Below are 18,963 nucleotides of genomic sequence, written 5' to 3' on the forward strand. Positions count from 1 at the left end.
GTGGCAGATAAACCGGGAAGTTGGAAAAACTTCCACGAATTCGCGAACCGACCACGTGCGACCGTCTGTGACTGGATTCCGAGCGATTATGGTTGCTCTATTTCATCCGCGGCCATTGAAATATGCACTGACGAGCATGCAAATATTTAACAATATGTTCTACCATAAATAGACTGCGGATCTTTATGCAAAATACAAATTCTTTACCTCATGTACTACAAACAGGAATTAAATAAAAATATCTTTACTGTTTTAATCATTTTAATAGACTGATATTAATATAACAGCAGTTTCAAATTCTTCTAATATTTTCACTATTTGCAACCATCATTAAAGAAAAAGAAAAATTCAGTATTGCTAGGCTTTTATTGAAAAATTGTTTCTTTATGTATCATGAAATCGTCAATTTACGCAAGTGGCTGTAACAATTCTACCAATAAAAATTCAAATTTGTACGCAGACGTAGCACTGGACGCCAGGCGCTTTACTAAAATTGCTAGACTATATCAACGTCGATTTAACACGTTTGAGACGATTTTTCTAAGCTGCTATAACAAACGGGCACGTTTCAAGCGATCATATAATTGCTCGGGAGGCAGAAATTAATTACAACGTGAAATTAACATCAACTTTCTATCGTTCCAGGAAATCAATTGGAGCAAAACAATCCGAGCAAGAACCCCCACCGTACAATGCTCGAAATCAATTGATCAATTAGTGTCTGCGATCCGCTGAACCTGCTGGCCTAATTAGCTCGTTCCCCCGGCGGCTCGTGGTGCACGTTTTTCTCGGGCAGCAAGGATGCTCACGGTCGATACCTCGTTACATCACATTTATCGCATTCGGATCCGGCCAGCTTTCGTCAGACAAGCTCCGGATAAGATCGGTCCAAAGAATTTTTCCGGTTACATCGTCCGGCAGAAACGCACCGGTTAGCGTAGGATGATGAGACGGTAATTACAGTGTGCCGGACACAAAATACGGTGGAAGGAAGCGGGATACTGTATTACGCCTAATTAATACAGTCGTCAGCGCTTGCGAGCGGCCGTGCATCGAAGGACGATGCGTTTCACTGGGAGCGGAGATCGAAAGAGAGAGAGAGAGAGAGAGAGAGAGAGAGAGAGAGAGAGAGAGATATGAGAGTGAAAAACAGAGCGAGACTGAAAGAAAGACAGAGAGGAATCGTAGAATAGAAGGAGAAGAAGAGAAATGGACAAGGAGAGTGAAAAATAGAGAAAGGGAGCAGAAATCGCAGGTTAAAAAGAGAAGAAGTATACGCAAGATAGTCAGAGAGAAGAAGTCGCTGAATAGAAGAAGAAGAGATAGAAAAGTTTGTAAAACGCGTAAGTCAGACTGTGAGAGCAAGAAGAGTGAAAATATAGAGTGACAGAGAGAAGGAGACCAGAAATCGTTTGATAGAAGGAGAATAAGAGAGAGAGACGATCGTAGAATGTGTAAGAGAGTCTGAAAGATAGGAGGAGAGTGGAAATCGCGGACTAGAAGGAGAAGAAGCGGGAGAGCCGATTGTAGAATGTGCAAGTGAGTCGGAGAGGGAGAGAAAAGATCAGAAGAAGGGAATCGAGATACGTGTCTCTCGACATGTTTTTATCCGGCGTGAAGCTGTCACGGGGTTTTATGTGTTTATTTATCTCTCCGTTCTCTCTCGACACGTCGTGAACATGTATCGAGAGGCCGAGTCTACACGCGTCTACACGCGCGCGTTGCCGACCATGTCAGGGCCCTGCCGATTGGAAGCCGCGTTCTCCTTTAACCCCTTCGCTCGTCCCCTTTCTTTCTTTTTTTCTCCGATCCGCGACGACCGGTCCGAAGAAATCGGTACCCGGAGTCCACCGATCCCTCTGGATCCCTTGTAGATCGTTTTGGGGGCTCCGTGCTACCCTTGGACTCGCGCACCACACCCATCGATTGATAAAACTGCAATATCGTCGGAAGAATTTCATTCTTGGACCTTCAAAATTTATTTTACAAAGGCAATGATTCCATTGAATTATATGTATAATATCAATTGTAAAGTTCGAATTTTAGTGGGAACCTCCCAAAAAATATGCGTGCAAGCGGCTCGAGCGTATTCAGAACTCCCGATCCATATTTCAATCATTCCCGAGAGCGTTTCGCGAGAAGAATTTATTAATTAATCGTTATTTGCGCTGTCACGGCTCGAGAACCAGTCAGGACCCCTGGCTGAGACCGCCCCGCCCATAAAAGAGTGGCGAATAAACTTCCAGGGGCTTTAATTGTCGATCGGCGTAATTATACCGTTGACGGCGGCGAGAGGTGCGTAACGCGGACTCGCTCTCGAACACGTGTTTCGAATTTCATTTACGCGCTCGTCGAATTGCCCGCCAGACTGAGAAACACTTATATCCAGGATGCTCAACAGGTGGGAGAAAATTTAAGAGACGATTACCCGTCTTCCCTGCGCAATGATTCCTGGGTGGGCGTGGCTTCGCTGCTCCGTATTTCAGAGAAGCGAGAGCAACTACCTAAAGATCACAGACGTCGTTCTCTTTTTTAATGTGGACAAATTTCTACGTTTTTTAATGTAATGGATAGTGAGCAATGGATCTGGATTAGACAAAGGTGACTGACTCTTTATGATCATCTAGAATTTCCCAAAGGAGCGAGTATCATCAGAGAAAAAAGAAATTGTCTATCTTGCCTCCTCTCTGGTGGGAGCGTTCTCAGTGGGCGTGGCTTTGGTGCTCCTGGTTTCAAAGGGCCAGGGCTCTTATTCTTTTTAAAATATAGCTCTGGCAGCCACAACAGCTTTTTATTTTGAATTCTTTACACCTAAAAATACTCAGGTACCAGTAACCAATGAGGATTCACTGGGTAGTTACCATTAAATCTAGGGCAAGAAAGGATAACAATCTTTTAGCGGTCATTTAGAATTGCCCAAAGAAGCAAATAACATCAGAGTAAGTAAACTCCCTGCATCTTCCCCCTCTCTGTACAAAGTATTCTAAATGGGCGTGGCGCCCGACGACAACGGTGCCGCCCCGATGCCCCACAGGGCAACCTAGCCCATTGCACAACACCATCAGATCATTACGCCTTCGTGTGACACAGCGCCGAGGGAGTCGGGCGCCTGAACGAGTTTCAGCGAAGAGTAGAACGGGGTTAATAGGAAGCGAATCGTCGGTTAATAAACCACGACTCGGGGGTTTCTTTTTTTTCGTCGGGCTGGCAGCGAGCGACCAGTGAACTGGCCGCGATTAATTAGCTAGATCAATCTCGATCGATGCGTATTCAAAGTGTTGCCATAAATCGCTTGCGCAACCGGGTCTCGCGTTCCGATTTCCCAGTTGAAAGACAGGCGAAATTACACAGGCTCGCGAGAACCAGAGAGAGAGAGAGAGAGAGGGAGAACAAGATCGAAAGGATCTACACGCGTGGAACGAGGCTTTAAAATTACTATGATCTACGCGGTTTCCCGCGGTCGGAAGCCAGCGGGCACAGGACATAGCAAAGTCCATTTTTTCTCTTGTAGTTCGTCGGGATCTATTGTTGCTTGTTGATCGGGCTGCTCGCCGACGATGCTCCTCGCGTGCTCGTCCACGAAATGCGATCGAGTGGACACCTTGCGACCGCGGCTTTATCGCGGCCATTTCGATCGAGCTTTTTCCCCCCGTGATTTATCGGGCGAGCTTACGGCAACGACAACTTTCTAGATCGCGCGTCTAGGCGTGTGCTACGTTGACAGAGATAAGCGACTAGCGCGAACCCGCGAGATACATCGGGACAAACGCCGTTCCACCGAATCGACGCCTTTCGATCGCCGATCGCGCCGATAGTAGGCTTGTCTAGCGCATTAGCATTGTATGGCATAAATATCGGAGCTGGTTCCACCGGGTACCGGACAAACTTAACATTCATTCTTGCCGCGATGCGGGGACTCTAACTGATGGATAGTGGGCTCGCGGACCGTGCCAGCGATTCATAGCTCTCGTTAATCCTCGATCGAGATCGCCGCCGATCGCTTGGCCGTCCTAACAATGTCTTCGATCGAGGCTGCGAACGATAAACGCGATGGACAACATTGCTGTTTCGCGCTGCAAGCAGATAACAGTTTCTTGTAAGAGTACTCCTGATTACGTAGTGACTTCAGCTTTGTAAATTAGTAGTTGTAAAAATCTGACAAGATTGAACAATTACTGATTTCACAGTTTATGCGTACACGAACGATATTTGCAGTTTACTTTTATTAGGACCCCTTTGTTTAATGGGAGAAATATTTGTTCGTATTTCAGTGGTCATTAGACTGCAAATTTTCTGTATTTAAAAATGGATATAACAAATGCAGAACAGTAAAAACATATTTAAATGTTGTTGTGTCAGACACGACTGAATAAATGTCTATGTGGCTTGTGCAACCTGCAATTAATTAATTTCGCGTAAAAATCCACAGTCTAGCGATTATGAAAATAGAAAATTGCGCACAGTATTGCGATCATTTTTTTTTATCTCTCGTCTTTCCCTCGGGTTACTTTAACTTATATTCTACCGATTCGAAGGATAAATTGTTGTGCAATATCTCGTAGCTCGTAGATACAAAAAAAAAAAAGAAGAAGACAGTTTGCCCGTCACGTCAGCGTAAAAATAGATTTCCAATCGTTTCGCAAATCGTCCGAAGTGCAACGAAGGTGTAAATAGTTTCTCGTAATGCTATACGATCATAGTCCCGGCAACAGTAAAACAAGAAATCACGCCCGGCAATTGGTACTTCCACCGTGAAATGCTCCTTTTGCCGATTACAGCGGGTTATACAACAAATCGTTCGTGGTTGGCTGTCCGTGTCAATTGCGAGACGATAATGCCCGGCGAGAAGTTTAATTTACACCGGTGGAAAGTAACTGTTACAAAATAGATGTATTCAGTCGTTCGCGCGGAAAAGAGGTGTGCCGGGAGAGGAACGTGCAACGAATGTCCGACGAAGCTTCGCCTCGTCGACGAAAGTCGCATAGAAACGAGGGATTAGACGGGACAGAGAGAAAGATCAATTAACGCGGAACTCCCGGTTCGCGTGTCAACAGCTTCGGTGTGTACCGGGCAACAAGTACATACCACGAAGAGAGTACCAGAGGACCAGAGAACCAGAGGACCAGAGAGTGTAGAGGGGCCCCGGGAGAAACGCGACACGTTATAACCTTCGACTCTCTCGCGCGAATATACTTATACGAGAATATGCGGCTGCCAATGGGTCTGCTTGTAGCTCTCTTTCCTCTTATTGCGCGAAGGAACCCGTGGTCCCGTGTTCGAACAGCAACGGCAGAAGGACCGTTAGCGACACCTCGTTTTCTCACGCACGTGCAACGTGTAAATTTCACGGAATCAATGAAACGGTCGCGGCCTCTGACGAATCCCCGGTTTTTCCTTCCTTGACCCGACCAACAAAAACCATGAGATGTTTAATAATTTTTTGGGGGAATAGTATCAGCAATACGGGATCATACTATCTTGGGATGTGTAGATGCATCCTTCGACTATAGGAAAATATTTTTTTTCAGTTGCTCTTGTTTGTTTCTTTATCAGGAAAATTCCCGTTTTTCCACCTTGACGCGACCATCGAAAAGGGATCTTCAGGAATTTTTTTGGAGAATAGTATTAATGATATGGGATTAAACTTTCTTGAGATGTGTAGATGCATCCTTCGACTATAGGAAAATATTTTTTTCAGTTGCTCTTGTTTGTTTCTTTATCAGGAAAATTCCCGTTTTTCCTCCTTCACGCGACCATCGAAAAGGGATGTTCAGGAATTTTTTTGGAGAATAGTATTAATGATATGGGATTAAACTTTCTTGAGATGTGTAGATGCATCCTTCGACTATAGGAAAATATTTTTTTTCAGTTGCTCTTGTTTGTTTCTTTATCAGGAAAAAATTTCCGTTTTTCCTCCTTGACGCGACCATCGAAAAGGGATCTTCAGGAATTTTTTTGGAGAATAGTATTAATGATATGGGATTAAACTTTCTTGGGATGTATAGATGCATCCTTCGGCTATAGGAAAATATTTTTTTTTAGTTGCTTTTGTTTGTTTGTTTATCAGGAAAATTTGCTTATTTGGAATAGTTATTCGACGTTGCAGCGTTCGTTTGAGCAGTATGTCAGGCCTGTCATAGTCATACTAATTCAAAAGCTGAATGACCAGGATTATATTAATTTCCAAAAACGAAAAATCGAACTAATTTTAACATTTGACAGTAGAGTGACCCCTTTGAACGACCTCTTATCAGAAAAGTTAACTTAATATTATGAGAAAAATATTATAAGTAGAAAATAATGTTAATGCAATTGGTATAGTATCTAGGCATAATGAATCGAATGAGCTTGATTTGAAATTGTTCGATCAATTGGTTTTTGAGTTACAAAGAGTTGTTCCGCTTAGCGTTTCGAACTCTGCGAAATTGCACTGAATGGTCTGTAGCTTCGTAATTTTTGCGAATTCGATCGAAAAATTTTGTGGGCATATTTTCGAAACGTTGTACGTTTTATTTATGCAAAACAATAATTGATTGTTTGAACATGTTGCATAAGGATCTCCTCTTAAGGCACGCTTGAACGTTCGAGCTACTGCCAGTTATAAGTGGGCTGGAGGACCTCGAGTCTTAGGGTTTACTTCCGGTTGCGAGACACACTGCCGTCCATAAGTGGCACTTGCGACTCAAATAGTGGCTCCAATTGAACCTTCCAAGGAAACTGTTGCCTTTCTCTCGTATATAAACTTCGTTTTTTTCACCTAGAACCATAATGGTTTTCAACACAACTAATTCTACCCGAAATTGGAAACAGAAAATTCGAAGAGGTTACAGTTTCCTTGCAAAGAAACCTATTGTAGCCACGAAAAATGAAAACTGTTTAATTCTTGGTCCGAGGTCAGTTTTTCAAAAAAAAAAACAACGGAGGAACAAGTGTTCGTTTACTGAAATTTTTATTTCATTTATATTATTTTATGCATTTCATTATTTTCTGATCAGCACTCTAATACTATTTCACCTAGATCTATTAGTTTTTGGTAATTTAACTACTGAAACTACCGAGTCCCAAACGAGACGATATTCCTTTATAATAGTAACAGGAACGAACTCACTCAGATTTCATGAATTTTTATGGTAACACGTTTTTGTGTAAAAAATGTCACGAGAAAATATTTTTCTCTAATTTCACGAATTGTATAAGAGAAACTGTGAAATCTTGAAAACTGTGAAAAGTGAGAGGACTATTTCGAAGCACGGTATGTCGCGAGAACCGAAAGCTCCATTATGGATCGCGCGGAAGCTCGATAAACAAGCTACTCGAGCGCGACGATAACGTCGAAGAAGGGAGAGCATTAAGATCGCCGCGCGAATCGAACAGCGGAAGAGGCACCGCGAAAAAAGTAAATGCTGACAAAAGCGACGAGAATTAATGCAGAAAGCGAGGGTACGAGAGCGCGGGAGAGAACGATCGGCGAATGAGAGCGAGAAGAGGAGAGGGCGAGGAGAGGACAGGAGACGCGAGACGCACGAGGGCAAAGCTGAGAGAGCACATGTGTCCCGGGAGGAGAGTTGTCGTCGATATCTCCTCTCCTCGTTGATGACAAAGACTCGCGCGGGGGGGAGGCGGGAGTTCAATGAATCCGTCCCCGGGTGCTCGTATTTTGGCGCGCGGTCGCGAGAAACGGCCGGTTGACATCGGGCATTTTAAAAATAATCGTGCTTCATCCGGGCGCCCCGATAAAGGGTTAGCGCCTCCGGGGCTCGTTTCTTCTGTCACTCTCGCTTTTGATCTTCTGGAACCGTTGCTTTCGGAGTCGTCTCGCGAAATCACTGAAACCGTTTCTTACGATGTCGAACCCTTCGAGATAGCTTATCGGAGTGGGCTGGCCACGTGTGGATGCTCACGTGCTCCGAAAACAATGTTCGACAGTAGTCGCAGAATCTATTTGGGTTCGATTTTCAGAGATTTCGTTGGAGTCGATTGATAGTCGAAATGGTACTGATCAAGAAAATGTTTATGTTATTTAGAAGACAGTTTGCCAAAGCAGGCATTGAGGATTCAATTCATGCTCGAAATGAGATATTTTAGCTGCAGTATTCTGATCACTGGTTTGTGTCAATTCATAAATGATCAAACAGCATTATTATCTTACGGAAAGATGTCTGTGTGTGCGTTCTAAGTGACTTCTCTTATTTACAGAAAGCAGATTGTTAACACCGTCGTAGACGACTCGGTTCGCGAGCCCCAGTTTGAGCGAAGATGCGAGTACCAATATTCAGAACGTTGGCTCTAGTAAATCAACAATTAGCAACACTCCAAGAAAACTGTCTAAATGTATTCCAAGGAATTCCTTTCGTTCAGAGAGTAAATTGTCAAAGCGGACATTGAAGATTTAATTCAAGGATTCCGAGGATACAGCTTGAAGCGAGACAGAAATTAGCACCAATCGTTCGAATCCAGAGAATTCCGTTGAAAACAGAACCTTTAAACTAAAATTATTTATACTCTCTAAACAACGGCTTGGTCTGCAAACGATTGCATTCGAGGACTCCAGATCCTGAGGATCTAGTTTGAAATAAGACAGACCAATCTTTCAAGTCCTAAGGATTGTAAGGATTGTGCATTTTCTTCCATTTTCAATCTCTAAACAATACTCGTCCTCCAGGTATTAATTTTGTTCAAGGACTATAGATCCTGAGGATCCACTCTAAAACAGGACAGACAATCTGGAGGTCTTGTTTTAAATTGAATCGTTAGGATATGAAAGATTGCTCCCAGACCTCTAAATTAGAATCATTTGTACTCTCTAAACAACTCGTTATTCACGTAAGGATTATATTCAAGGGCTCTGGGGATCCCGGGGATCCATTTTGAAATATGACAGACAACAGCACAAATCTTTCAGATCCTTCGAATTCCTAGGACTGCGCAGCTTTCTAAGCGTTTATACTCTTTAAATAAAACTCGTTCACCAAGCAAGTATTCAAGGACTCCGGATCCTGATGATCCAGTTTGAAACAGGACAGGCATTAGCAGCAGTCTCCCAGATCCAGGGGATTCGGTTAAAAACAATGCTTCCAAACTGAAATCATTGCTGGTCTTTAAACAACACTCGGTCTTCGAGTATGGACTACGTTCAAGGACTCCGGATCCTGAGGATCCAGTTTGAAATAAGACAGGCAACGGCGCCAATTTTTCAGGTCCTGAGGACATTAAGGATTACGTTATGCACCAGACCATATTTACTCTCTACAGAAGAAATTAGGGTTTGTATTCGAGGATTGCAGATCCTGAGAATTCAATTTCAAACGAGACACCAAACACCAATGTTTAAACCTACCACAGTGAAAATGACCGGCTTTATATTTTACAATTATTAAAACTAAAAAATTCATGTATGGAAAATAGTGGAATAAATTTCCTTGTCCGAGCATTCATTATATTGAAAATTACGGACAATCTCAATACATTTAGGTTGGCCATTTTTATAAGGCAATATTTACCAGATACAGTGTTTTCTCGATATTTGTCCCAAATATCTAGCCGATAAAAGTCCCACTGCCGCGAAGTATACCCCACGAGGCCTCTGCGGAGCTTCGCTATCCTTTTCTACGTTCGGGGTGGATCAAAGAATAATATCTCCTGGCCGATATATGTCCCCGGCTAGACCCGTGTTGTGGAGAAATATCGAGAAAACACTGTACTGTTGATGCTAGGTAGGTTTCGCGTTAAAGGGAGACCTCGAAACTAAAATAACTTTTATCCTGTAAACAACATACACGCTGTTCGTATAAGGCTGGTACAATTGACATCGCCGATTAATAAGGACGCGAATCAATGAATGAATACGTGTTAACGTACCTGGTGCTGCGCCGAGGAACGGATTGCCGACGACGAGGGCGGCGAACGTCGTCGCCAGGAGCCCGACGAGCATCATCGTGGTGCACCAGAGGCTTGACCGGGTCTGGGAGGAGCCGTGGCCACTGGTCGCATCGGTAATCACCGTAATCACGTGAACAACAGTTTAGAACGAGCGGCGTAGAATGCGCGAGCGGGTTCGCATGTCGGCGAGAGGAGAAGAGCAGACCTCGCTCGCGCGCGCGCAAATACGAAACGCTGTGGAGCGCGGTCCGCGAGCGACTGAGCTTTTCGTGGCACTTGCGGCCTCGAGGCACTCCGGTAAGCTTTTTACTCGTGCCGAGTGGGTGAGAGGAAGAAGGAGACGGCCTGCAGAGAGGACAGCCGGCACCGACCGAGCGAGAAAGAGAGAGAGAGAGAGAGAGAGAGAGAGAGAGAGAGAGAGAGAGAGAGATAGCCGGGACAGACAGTGACCGGGGGAATTGCGTGTGGGAGGAGGGAAAAGACGCGTGGCGCGTTGTCACGCAGTGCAACTGCTATTGTGACATCTTCGAGCTGTACCCACACGGTTCCTCGACTTCTTCTTTTTCTCTCTGTCTCTCTCTCTCTCTCTCTCTCTCTCTCTCTCTCTCTCTCTCTCTCTCTCTCTCTCTCTCTCTCTCTGTCTTTCTCTTCCGCTTCGACCTCCGACAACGCCGTCGCGAGATTTCTCGAGGAATTTTGCGCGTGCGAATCCATCAAACCTCCCGTCCAGGAAGGGCAGACCGCATGGGTGGAAGTATGGCGATTCTAATCGGTCGTCCCGCTATAAAACACCGTGCATGCATGTAGGGCGTAGGGTATCGATGTGTGTCCATGATCGAGGTTGACCGAGGATCTTCCTGTAAAATTGAATTTCTCTGCGTTGGTTGCGAGACGCTCGAACCAAATTTAGTTTCTGCGCTGATTTCTGTCGTGAACATATTCTGTCGGTTGGTCACCCTTCCTTTGTCATAACTAGACTGCGAGTCTTTGTGCAAAATAGAAGCCGTTCGCACCAGTTGTAGGACACAGAAGTGCAATCGAAATTTCTTTCTTCCTTTACGGATTTTAACACGTTGAGCGCCGGCGGCATAAGACACATTTAAAGCCTGAGCGCCGGCAACGTATCGGCCACTTAAAGCCCAAACCAGCAAAAAAAAATCCGCATTATCGTGGGGCCGGTGCTCAAGCGACAGACTCAGAATCCCGCGTTTTCGCGGGGCCGGCGCTCAATGTGTTAATAAGGCGAAACTAATGCGTCGATATTGTTCGACTCTTTTCATTCATCCAGTGCTTCAAATTGCGCCTACCCATTTGCATGAAATCCGCATTCTGGTCGTAACTGCGAAATTAACATTTTCGAAGTTGGGAGTTTATATAAAAATCAGCAATCTAATAACGATCCGATGCTCTTCGATCTTCGCTTACAATTAGTGAGACTATACAGTGTCCATCATTGATTTTTCAATCGGTAAAATAAATTGTACTCCCTCTGTCCCATAATAATAGTAGCAAGCGAATATTTAAAATGGAATTACTGGCGAATGCATTATTATTAACGCAAAATTGTGAAGCCCTCAATCGAAATCAATGTTTCATGACATCTGTCATGTGTTTCGACACATTTCTCAATTTTTAGGTTAACCTAATTATTACAAATTACAACTATTTTTCTGATTTCATCCGCTGATCGAAATCAATTGTTTTATTTCAGCTGAATATCAGCCCACTTTAAAAGTAAGATGATAAAAAGAGAGTTTGATCCTACCTACAAGTTTAAAATGCAGTAACGAAATTATTGAAAAATCCAGAAACTATCTGAACACTCAAAATAAAAATTAGGAGTAATATTTCTAATTTATTGCTTAATTTAATCTAGTTTTTTGATAATCAATGTTGCGTTCTATATTTCTTTTCTTTTGCTACTATTATTATGGGACAAATTAAATTCGTCAACTTCTACCATTGTTATGAGACAGAGGGAGTACATTTTAGTTGCTGAAAAGTGTCGAACATTTTTGAAAAATTTCACGTCTAGCTTAATCCAATAGATTCATCCCACTTGATGAACGAACAAGTTCAACGACTAGCTTATGTGGATTCGTTACAGTGATCCAATTAATAATTGATCACAAAATTCAAGGGATAGATTAACGGATACCCAAATCCGAAAATTCGTCCAAGAATGCCCCATTTACTGGTCACGGTTCACGTTCCACCGAAAGAGCCGATAACCCGCAGTTTTACTTCCTCCGATAACGATTTAACGTGTTACGAGCGATACTCTGGACGACATTCGAATAAGCACCGATTGACGCGAGCTATCTTTGGTTGCTGGGGGGATATCGTTGACCCTACACCATGGTCTTCAATCTTCCGTTCAGAGCAGGCTCAAATACTCACGAAATCATTCGAAACGTTCTATTACACTCGACTTTTCTTTCGATGCTGAAAGCAAAACGATACCTTGTCTCGGATATTTTTGTAGTATAAAAAGGATGTTCCGCGTTTCCTTTTTCATGTAACTTTGTGCACGAAATGAAAGGATCAGGTTACTGCGACGTGGGCGTGAAAGGTAATCGAATTTGCGAAACGCGATATCCGACGTCGCGTAGCAAAATTGGAAGTTTAATGTCGCCCTCCGCATCGGTTCCTGCGAGTCGCACAGTGGTCGGAATGAAACATTTGATCCATTCAAATGGCACAGAATTCGCCGTTTTTAATGACCATTCGACTGTCACAATTTCGTTCTATTCCTGTAAAATTTTACAATTGATTTTTAATGCCATTGGAGGATGCTGGCACTCGAAGATCGCTAAATTTAAACGTACTTTAAATGGCCCTGAATTCACGGTCTCTAGGGACCATTCGTCTGTCATAATTTTATTTAATTTCTGTAAAATTTTGCACAAAAATTGAAATACCAGTCGACGAGCAGTTTCTCCTCCAGTATTCGAACGTTTAAAGATCATCGAATATTGTCGAAGATATTTAACCAAATAGTACGTCCATAACTTCGCTAAGACCATCAGAAAATGGCACTCGTTACGGCGCCACTTGCGCAATTATCCTCTACAACAGGAAAATTACTCGTTCAACAGATTATTTTTACGTCGAGACATATTTTCCATCAAGATTGGCCATTTCGACCACTGTGCACAATAAATTCCCCGTCAATCCGCAGCGCGTGATTTATTAATTTATTCGGCCGATAAATCTCCCTCAATGCTCGACGACGATGATTGTCCCATGAAGATGGTCCGCCCCTCCATCGTAGTTCTGCCCTTCTTCTTCATCATTCTCCTCGGTTCATCCCCGTTATTTCGCCATGTATGTGCACAGGACCAATCGTCGGTCGTCCCCGATAACAATTTCATCGTCGGTAATTGCACGAGGCTCGCCGTTCCCCGATTACCATTCGAACGCCGATTGGCCTGTCCTTGGCTGGGAAAAACGCGAAAGCTCGTCGTGAAAATTCATTATGGAGGCGGTGGAAATAGCCGTGGCGATGAGGAAGGGGGGGCAGAGAGGGGGGAGGGAACCAGTTTCCAGCCGAACGTCGATAAATACGTTCGAAGATTTCCTGCGAATGTGTACCGGTTCGCAGCAGCAAAGCAGCAGCATCGGGGCCCAGGCGCGCCGTAAAGACCATTATTAATGTAACACGCGGTGCTCGGCGACTAATTTGCAAAATGAACGGTTGATGGGCGCGCGCGATCCCGCGATGCCTACGAGACCGGGGAGAGTACCTCTCGCGTACCTTTGACATTAACAAAGACATTCGACGGGATACCAAGCACAGGGAACATTGTGCGGCACTCGGTGAACTCGAATTACCTTTGGGCGATCCCGTCCGTCCCCGTCCGAGAGCTATCGTCCGCGATTTACGTGCAATAAACCAAACCCTACAGTTACACAATTAAGGCCGATTTACGGTCAGATTATACTAGGCTGAGACGGTGAGGGGGATTATAGACGCTAGATACAAAAACAGGGTAAATAAATTCTATCGGCAGAATTTGGTGTTTATACTAACCGTACCGACACCGCGAAGAATATGTAGGGATCTTTGGTGCATAGGGATCAAAGACGAAAATCAAAGCAACAACATTTAATGATACAGAATATATATGGTTATGAAAAACAAAAATTAAACAACATGAACTCGCTCGATCGCTTTCTCACTCCAAAACTCGCTCTCTCTCTCTAAACTCGCTTCTCGACCTCTCGCACGACTCTTCACGCCTTCACTCATACCAATAACATAGACATGAACTCCGATCTACAATTCGTAGGACCCACGAGTCAAGGATCCCACACTCGGCCATCCTGCACGATATCTGTCCCCAGATATGTTTATTTATTCGGCTGATGAGATGTCGCTAGCCTCATCAATCCAGGGCTTCATATATTCTGCCGAAGTTGACGTCTGCTGCGGACCCTCGTGCTCGGGTCCTGATCCCACAAATATGTATATACATACTCGTTGGTGCCGTGCCGGGTCAGTATACACGCGTTCCGGCATCGTTACGGCGCCGTACAGACACAGACACAATCGTGGCAGCGATTATATTTTATATAAGTGTAAAATATAAATTATAAAATGATATATTTAATAATAAGTCTCGTTAAATTCATAATTGACGCTTTCAAAAACAAATTTAATGTCACAACTCTGATTATTAATTCGAATTCTGCGCATCGAAATCTATAAAATCACATGTTTCTACTAATCTCAACTAAAAAATGACTTTAAAGATAGTCGTCCGCGTTTCTCGCGTTTCAATCCGCTGTGTGTCAGTGCCTCGATGGTAAATGTCGGTCGACAGTCGATGCCTCGACGGATAGTATTTATACTACTATTTGCGTCGGAACGGTGCTGTTGCGGATACGTTACATGTCTGTGACGGTAGGATGAAGGCCAATTTACACTTTACGGCACAGACCAGCACCGGCATGACAAAACAGGACGGCGGGTTTCAGTGAAACGCGTTTTAAACGGAACCGTTCACACTATACTGCACTTGACCGGCACGGACCTGCACGGACCAGCATAGACCTACTCGGACCTGCACGGACCTGCCATATAGCGTAAATTGACCTTAAATCGGCCTTTACTCGCACTTTTTCCGGGAACAGATAGTAGCGGAGAGAGGGAGAGAGAGAGAGAGAGAGAATTCTCGAAGATGCACGAGAACGTTTTTAACGCGCGATCCCGCGTCGCAGGAACCGACGACGCGTGGACTTCGCTCGACCCGGCTTAACTCACTTAAGTAGTCGCAATGGTTATTAATTAGCCGCGGGAGGGGACCGTTTAAGCGAACAGCGTTGTCTGCGGATGACGATCAAAATTCCAACAATAGAAACCCTGATTTCCCCCGATCTTGGACGCTGGTTGCCGCAGAACGATTCTCGACGAATCTCGTCCCACTTTGATTTTGGGGAATTTTTTGTGACGAGAGTAGGTACAGTATCGATGTGAAACCTTGTGGAAAATGTTCGGCGATGTTTAGAGAGCGCGATGAATTTTGTTTCACGCGAAAATGATTGAGACGCAAGTAAAATTGTAAAGAATCGTAGACCAATGATCCGATCTTCCGAGTCCATCGAAGCGAAAGAACTGTTAACCCATTGCACTCGAGTGGCGACTCTGAAGCGCCACTAAAAATTGTTGTGGCATTGTTTCGAAGAAATTACAAAAAATATTACACAATATTTGTTACATTACAAAATTTGTATTTAATAGATTACTAAACATTTAAATATTACATATGGAAATCGGATCAGTTTCGTATGAATAAAATGGAAACATTCTAAGACGGATGAAAAATTTAGTTTTAGAATTAAAATAGCGCCGAGTGCAAAGGGTTAATACACTCAGGGTATAGTACTACTCTTAGGGTCAAACGTAAGAATAGCTAAACAGGACTTCATAGGAACTTTTTTCATTTTTTAAAAATAAATACAATAAATTAGGAACGATATGCAGTCAATATTCTTAAATTCTCTGCGTCTATCCACTGTCTGAAATTTCTCCTGTTGTTTATGCCACTCTCGCGATTGAACAGCTTTTGCGTGTTCCGGATGCATCGAGTCGGTGTATCGGCGATTCCAATCGCGCCTAATGGTAGGAGTTATTATCCTGGAGCAACGAATGGATACACGATCGACGGATCGTTATTATAAATTCGACGACGATTTACTTTCTATGCATGTACGGTTCACGTATTTGCCTCACGCACCCTCCGAGAGAAAGAGAGAGATAGAGTGAGATCAAAGGGGAAAGAGGAGGGTCAGCCCGAGCAAGGGGAAAGACCAAATAGTTCTGTGAACGTCGCATCCTCCCGTCAATCGTCGGCTGCATGTCAATGAACCGGCGTCGAACAGCAGCAAAAATCGAGAGCCAAGCTCGTAGACAGGCTCCTATAGCGCATGCACCGCGGGAAATCGAGTTTCTCGCGTAAATTTGTCGCGCGACTGCATCGTGCCAGCGGAATGTCCATTGTCAACCGCGATCTGCATCCGCAATGCCCGCCTCCGCCTTCCCCGTTACATTCCACCCTGATCGCGAAAACCATGCAGGCCATAGTTTCCAATTTTTCGCGGAATTTATTGTCCGACGTGAACAAAAATTGTTTCCAGATTTTTTTTACACTCAGTTACAAGGAGCTCGACGATCGACGCCTACTCAGAATGCTGCGCACAGAAACAGTGAATTAGTGTTCGAAGGATCAGGGAATTTCTTCTACCTCTGACGTCACTTGCCCTGGAAAGCTGGCCCAGGGGCCACCAAGGTGCTCCCCGAACGGAACGCATTGTTTTCTGGCCTAGACTCGCAAGTAAAACCTTATAATAGTTTAACTTTCAGTATTCGCGTGAAACGTTCTGTGCATAGTTATTGGCACTAAATCCTGGCAAATTTGTTTATGATAATTTTTCCAGTCGAACGCAGAGCACAGTGTGGGCCAATCGATTCGGGCAGTGACTCACACGCGCGGCCACCGCAACGAGAACAGATTAACCCGCATCAACGCTCCTCGCGTTCTGCAATTTGGATAATGCAGTCGATGCTGTCCGCGCTCGCCGACTTGTCATTATGGAAAACTGCTTTTGTACGAGGACAATGGGAGCGCAATGAACGAAATCGGGACGCAACGAGGCGGCGATAAACGCGCCTCGAAAAATTAGACGTTAGAGAGAGACTTTCCACGAAGCCCGCCGCGACGCGACGGGAGAAAACGTTTCGCTTGGAAAGGTCAGCGAGCGAGCGAGCGAGCGACCAAGACGAAGACTATGGACGATCCTCACGCGTTCCGCGGCTATTAAAGCGAATTTCCTTGATCACAGACTTCGGCCGACTCCGTTCGAGATTCCCGATAGCTTCGATCGCGTTTTAGTCGCCTAGCTACCCCTCCGCGAACGAGTGTTTATACGGTCGGCCCGTTAGCAACGCGTAAACGCCAGAAAAGGCGGCCCTCTCGGTAACCCGGAAACCCGCGCCGGCTCTCATAAATAAGATTCAAATATCGCGAGTCTGCGCGCTAAAGGTGCCTCCATTGAGCGCATTGTCATACCCGGCTGATATATGCGCCATTTGTTCTCTTGAAAATTCGCTTCGCCTAGGCTGCGCCGAGAGATTTCCGCCGTCGAGAGATCTGATCAAGCTACGCGTCCCGCTCGAGCGTTTTCTTTCGCCGGGGAAAAAGAAAGGACGCGACGGGGAGAGTTTCACGGAACTATCTCGGATCAGGAGTCCCGTGAAAGATTCGCGTTATAAGCCGTGCTACCCTTCCGGCGTCAATCGTTCGTGACGAAGGGTCGGCGATGAAGTCAAACGGAAAACCCACCGGCCAAAAGCTGCACAATGTTCCGCGGCGTCTGCCGACCGATGCAAAGAGGGTTGCGCGGGACAGGGCGACACACTAGGTTTCGAATTGTTTATAGTTATTCTATTCTCTAATGTTGCACTGCGATTTATTCCATAGAGATAACGTGCAGTGTTCGGAATAGTTTGCGCTAGCTGGATGACAATTTCATTGGCAGAAATGAATGCCATCCCGCTAATGCCATTTCCTCGCGAGTAAAGGGTCAAACATAATTTTCTATGCATTTCATTCCTTCTAAAGCTCATTTAGTATACGACCATTTACGCCACGAGGCAAATGAAGGAGACAGTAATTACATCGTAGAATTCTATTCCATTTGTCACTGTAATTTTGATTTGTTGTTCCGAAATATATTTACTGGGGCATAAGTACTGCAAACAATTTTTTTCAACTCCAAATTGAATTCACAAAAATTGTTAGGATTATTTTTAATATAGTCATAATTTACTAATAGTAATATAATTAATAATAGAACGTAGTAATAGAACATAATTTATTAATAGAACGATTCAAATAATTTCACATAATTTTACAATTCGGAACGTTATCATTAGGCTGTTGATTTTCATGCAAAATAAAAATTTTCTGCGTCGATTGCAAAAAGCAGGAGCCACATGGAAAATTTAAATCCTTGTAACTTGTTTGTTGTTTTAAAATCCGGCTACTCAATTTTGTTAGAAATGCATGAAATCCACAGTCTAGTTATCATAGATCACAGAATTGTTATTTTTTAAAAACGACCTTTTATATAAATAGCAATAAGTAGTAACATTTTCATAATAATTTCACTTAGTTCTACAATCTGGAACATGAGCATTATATTTTTGTGCTTTAGTATATCAAACGATCTTCTTCAGGCAAATCAAATGTTGGTATTTGTCCAGCTACCGTGTACAGTTGTTCTTTAACCCAAATCGAATTGAATAGAATCGTTAAAGTCGCTTTTAATGTAGCTCTTAACTAGTTGTAGCTCGTGTGTATATTAATCGATTTCAATGAAATTTTCAGAATGTGTATAACTAACATAGATCTACGAAACGCATACTTCAAATTTCCATTACAGACTCAAATAAAAAAGTTTTGCAAAGTGTCTTTTTTTTTGCCATTTTTTCAAAATCTTTTTTGCACGTCATTCGGCAAACCAATTCTTCTAATTGCTCAAAGAAAGTCAGGTGGTTTGGTCCAATTTAAAAAAAAAAGG

General features: G+C 43.8%; 1 protein-coding gene and 1 long non-coding RNA gene across 2 annotated transcripts in view; both read right to left on the bottom strand.

Moving 5' to 3' along the window:
• The window catches only part of Reck (reversion-inducing-cysteine-rich protein with kazal motifs), a 24,442-nt gene extending 14,268 nt beyond the window's left edge, over window positions 1–10,174 (bottom strand). The window contains exon 1 of the mRNA XM_076788647.1: window positions 9,859–10,174. Coding sequence (XP_076644762.1) covers window positions 9,859–9,934 — 76 coding nt within the window. The 5' untranslated portion in view covers window positions 9,935–10,174. The remainder of the gene's footprint in view (window positions 1–9,858) is intronic.
• The window catches only part of LOC143354886 (uncharacterized), a 199,089-nt gene that overhangs the window by 61,548 nt on the left and 118,578 nt on the right, over window positions 1–18,963 (bottom strand). The window lies entirely within an intron of this gene.

Source organism: Halictus rubicundus, chromosome 1 (genome assembly GCF_050948215.1).
Source record: "Halictus rubicundus isolate RS-2024b chromosome 1, iyHalRubi1_principal, whole genome shotgun sequence".
Lineage (NCBI taxonomy): Eukaryota > Metazoa > Arthropoda > Insecta > Hymenoptera > Halictidae > Halictus > Halictus rubicundus.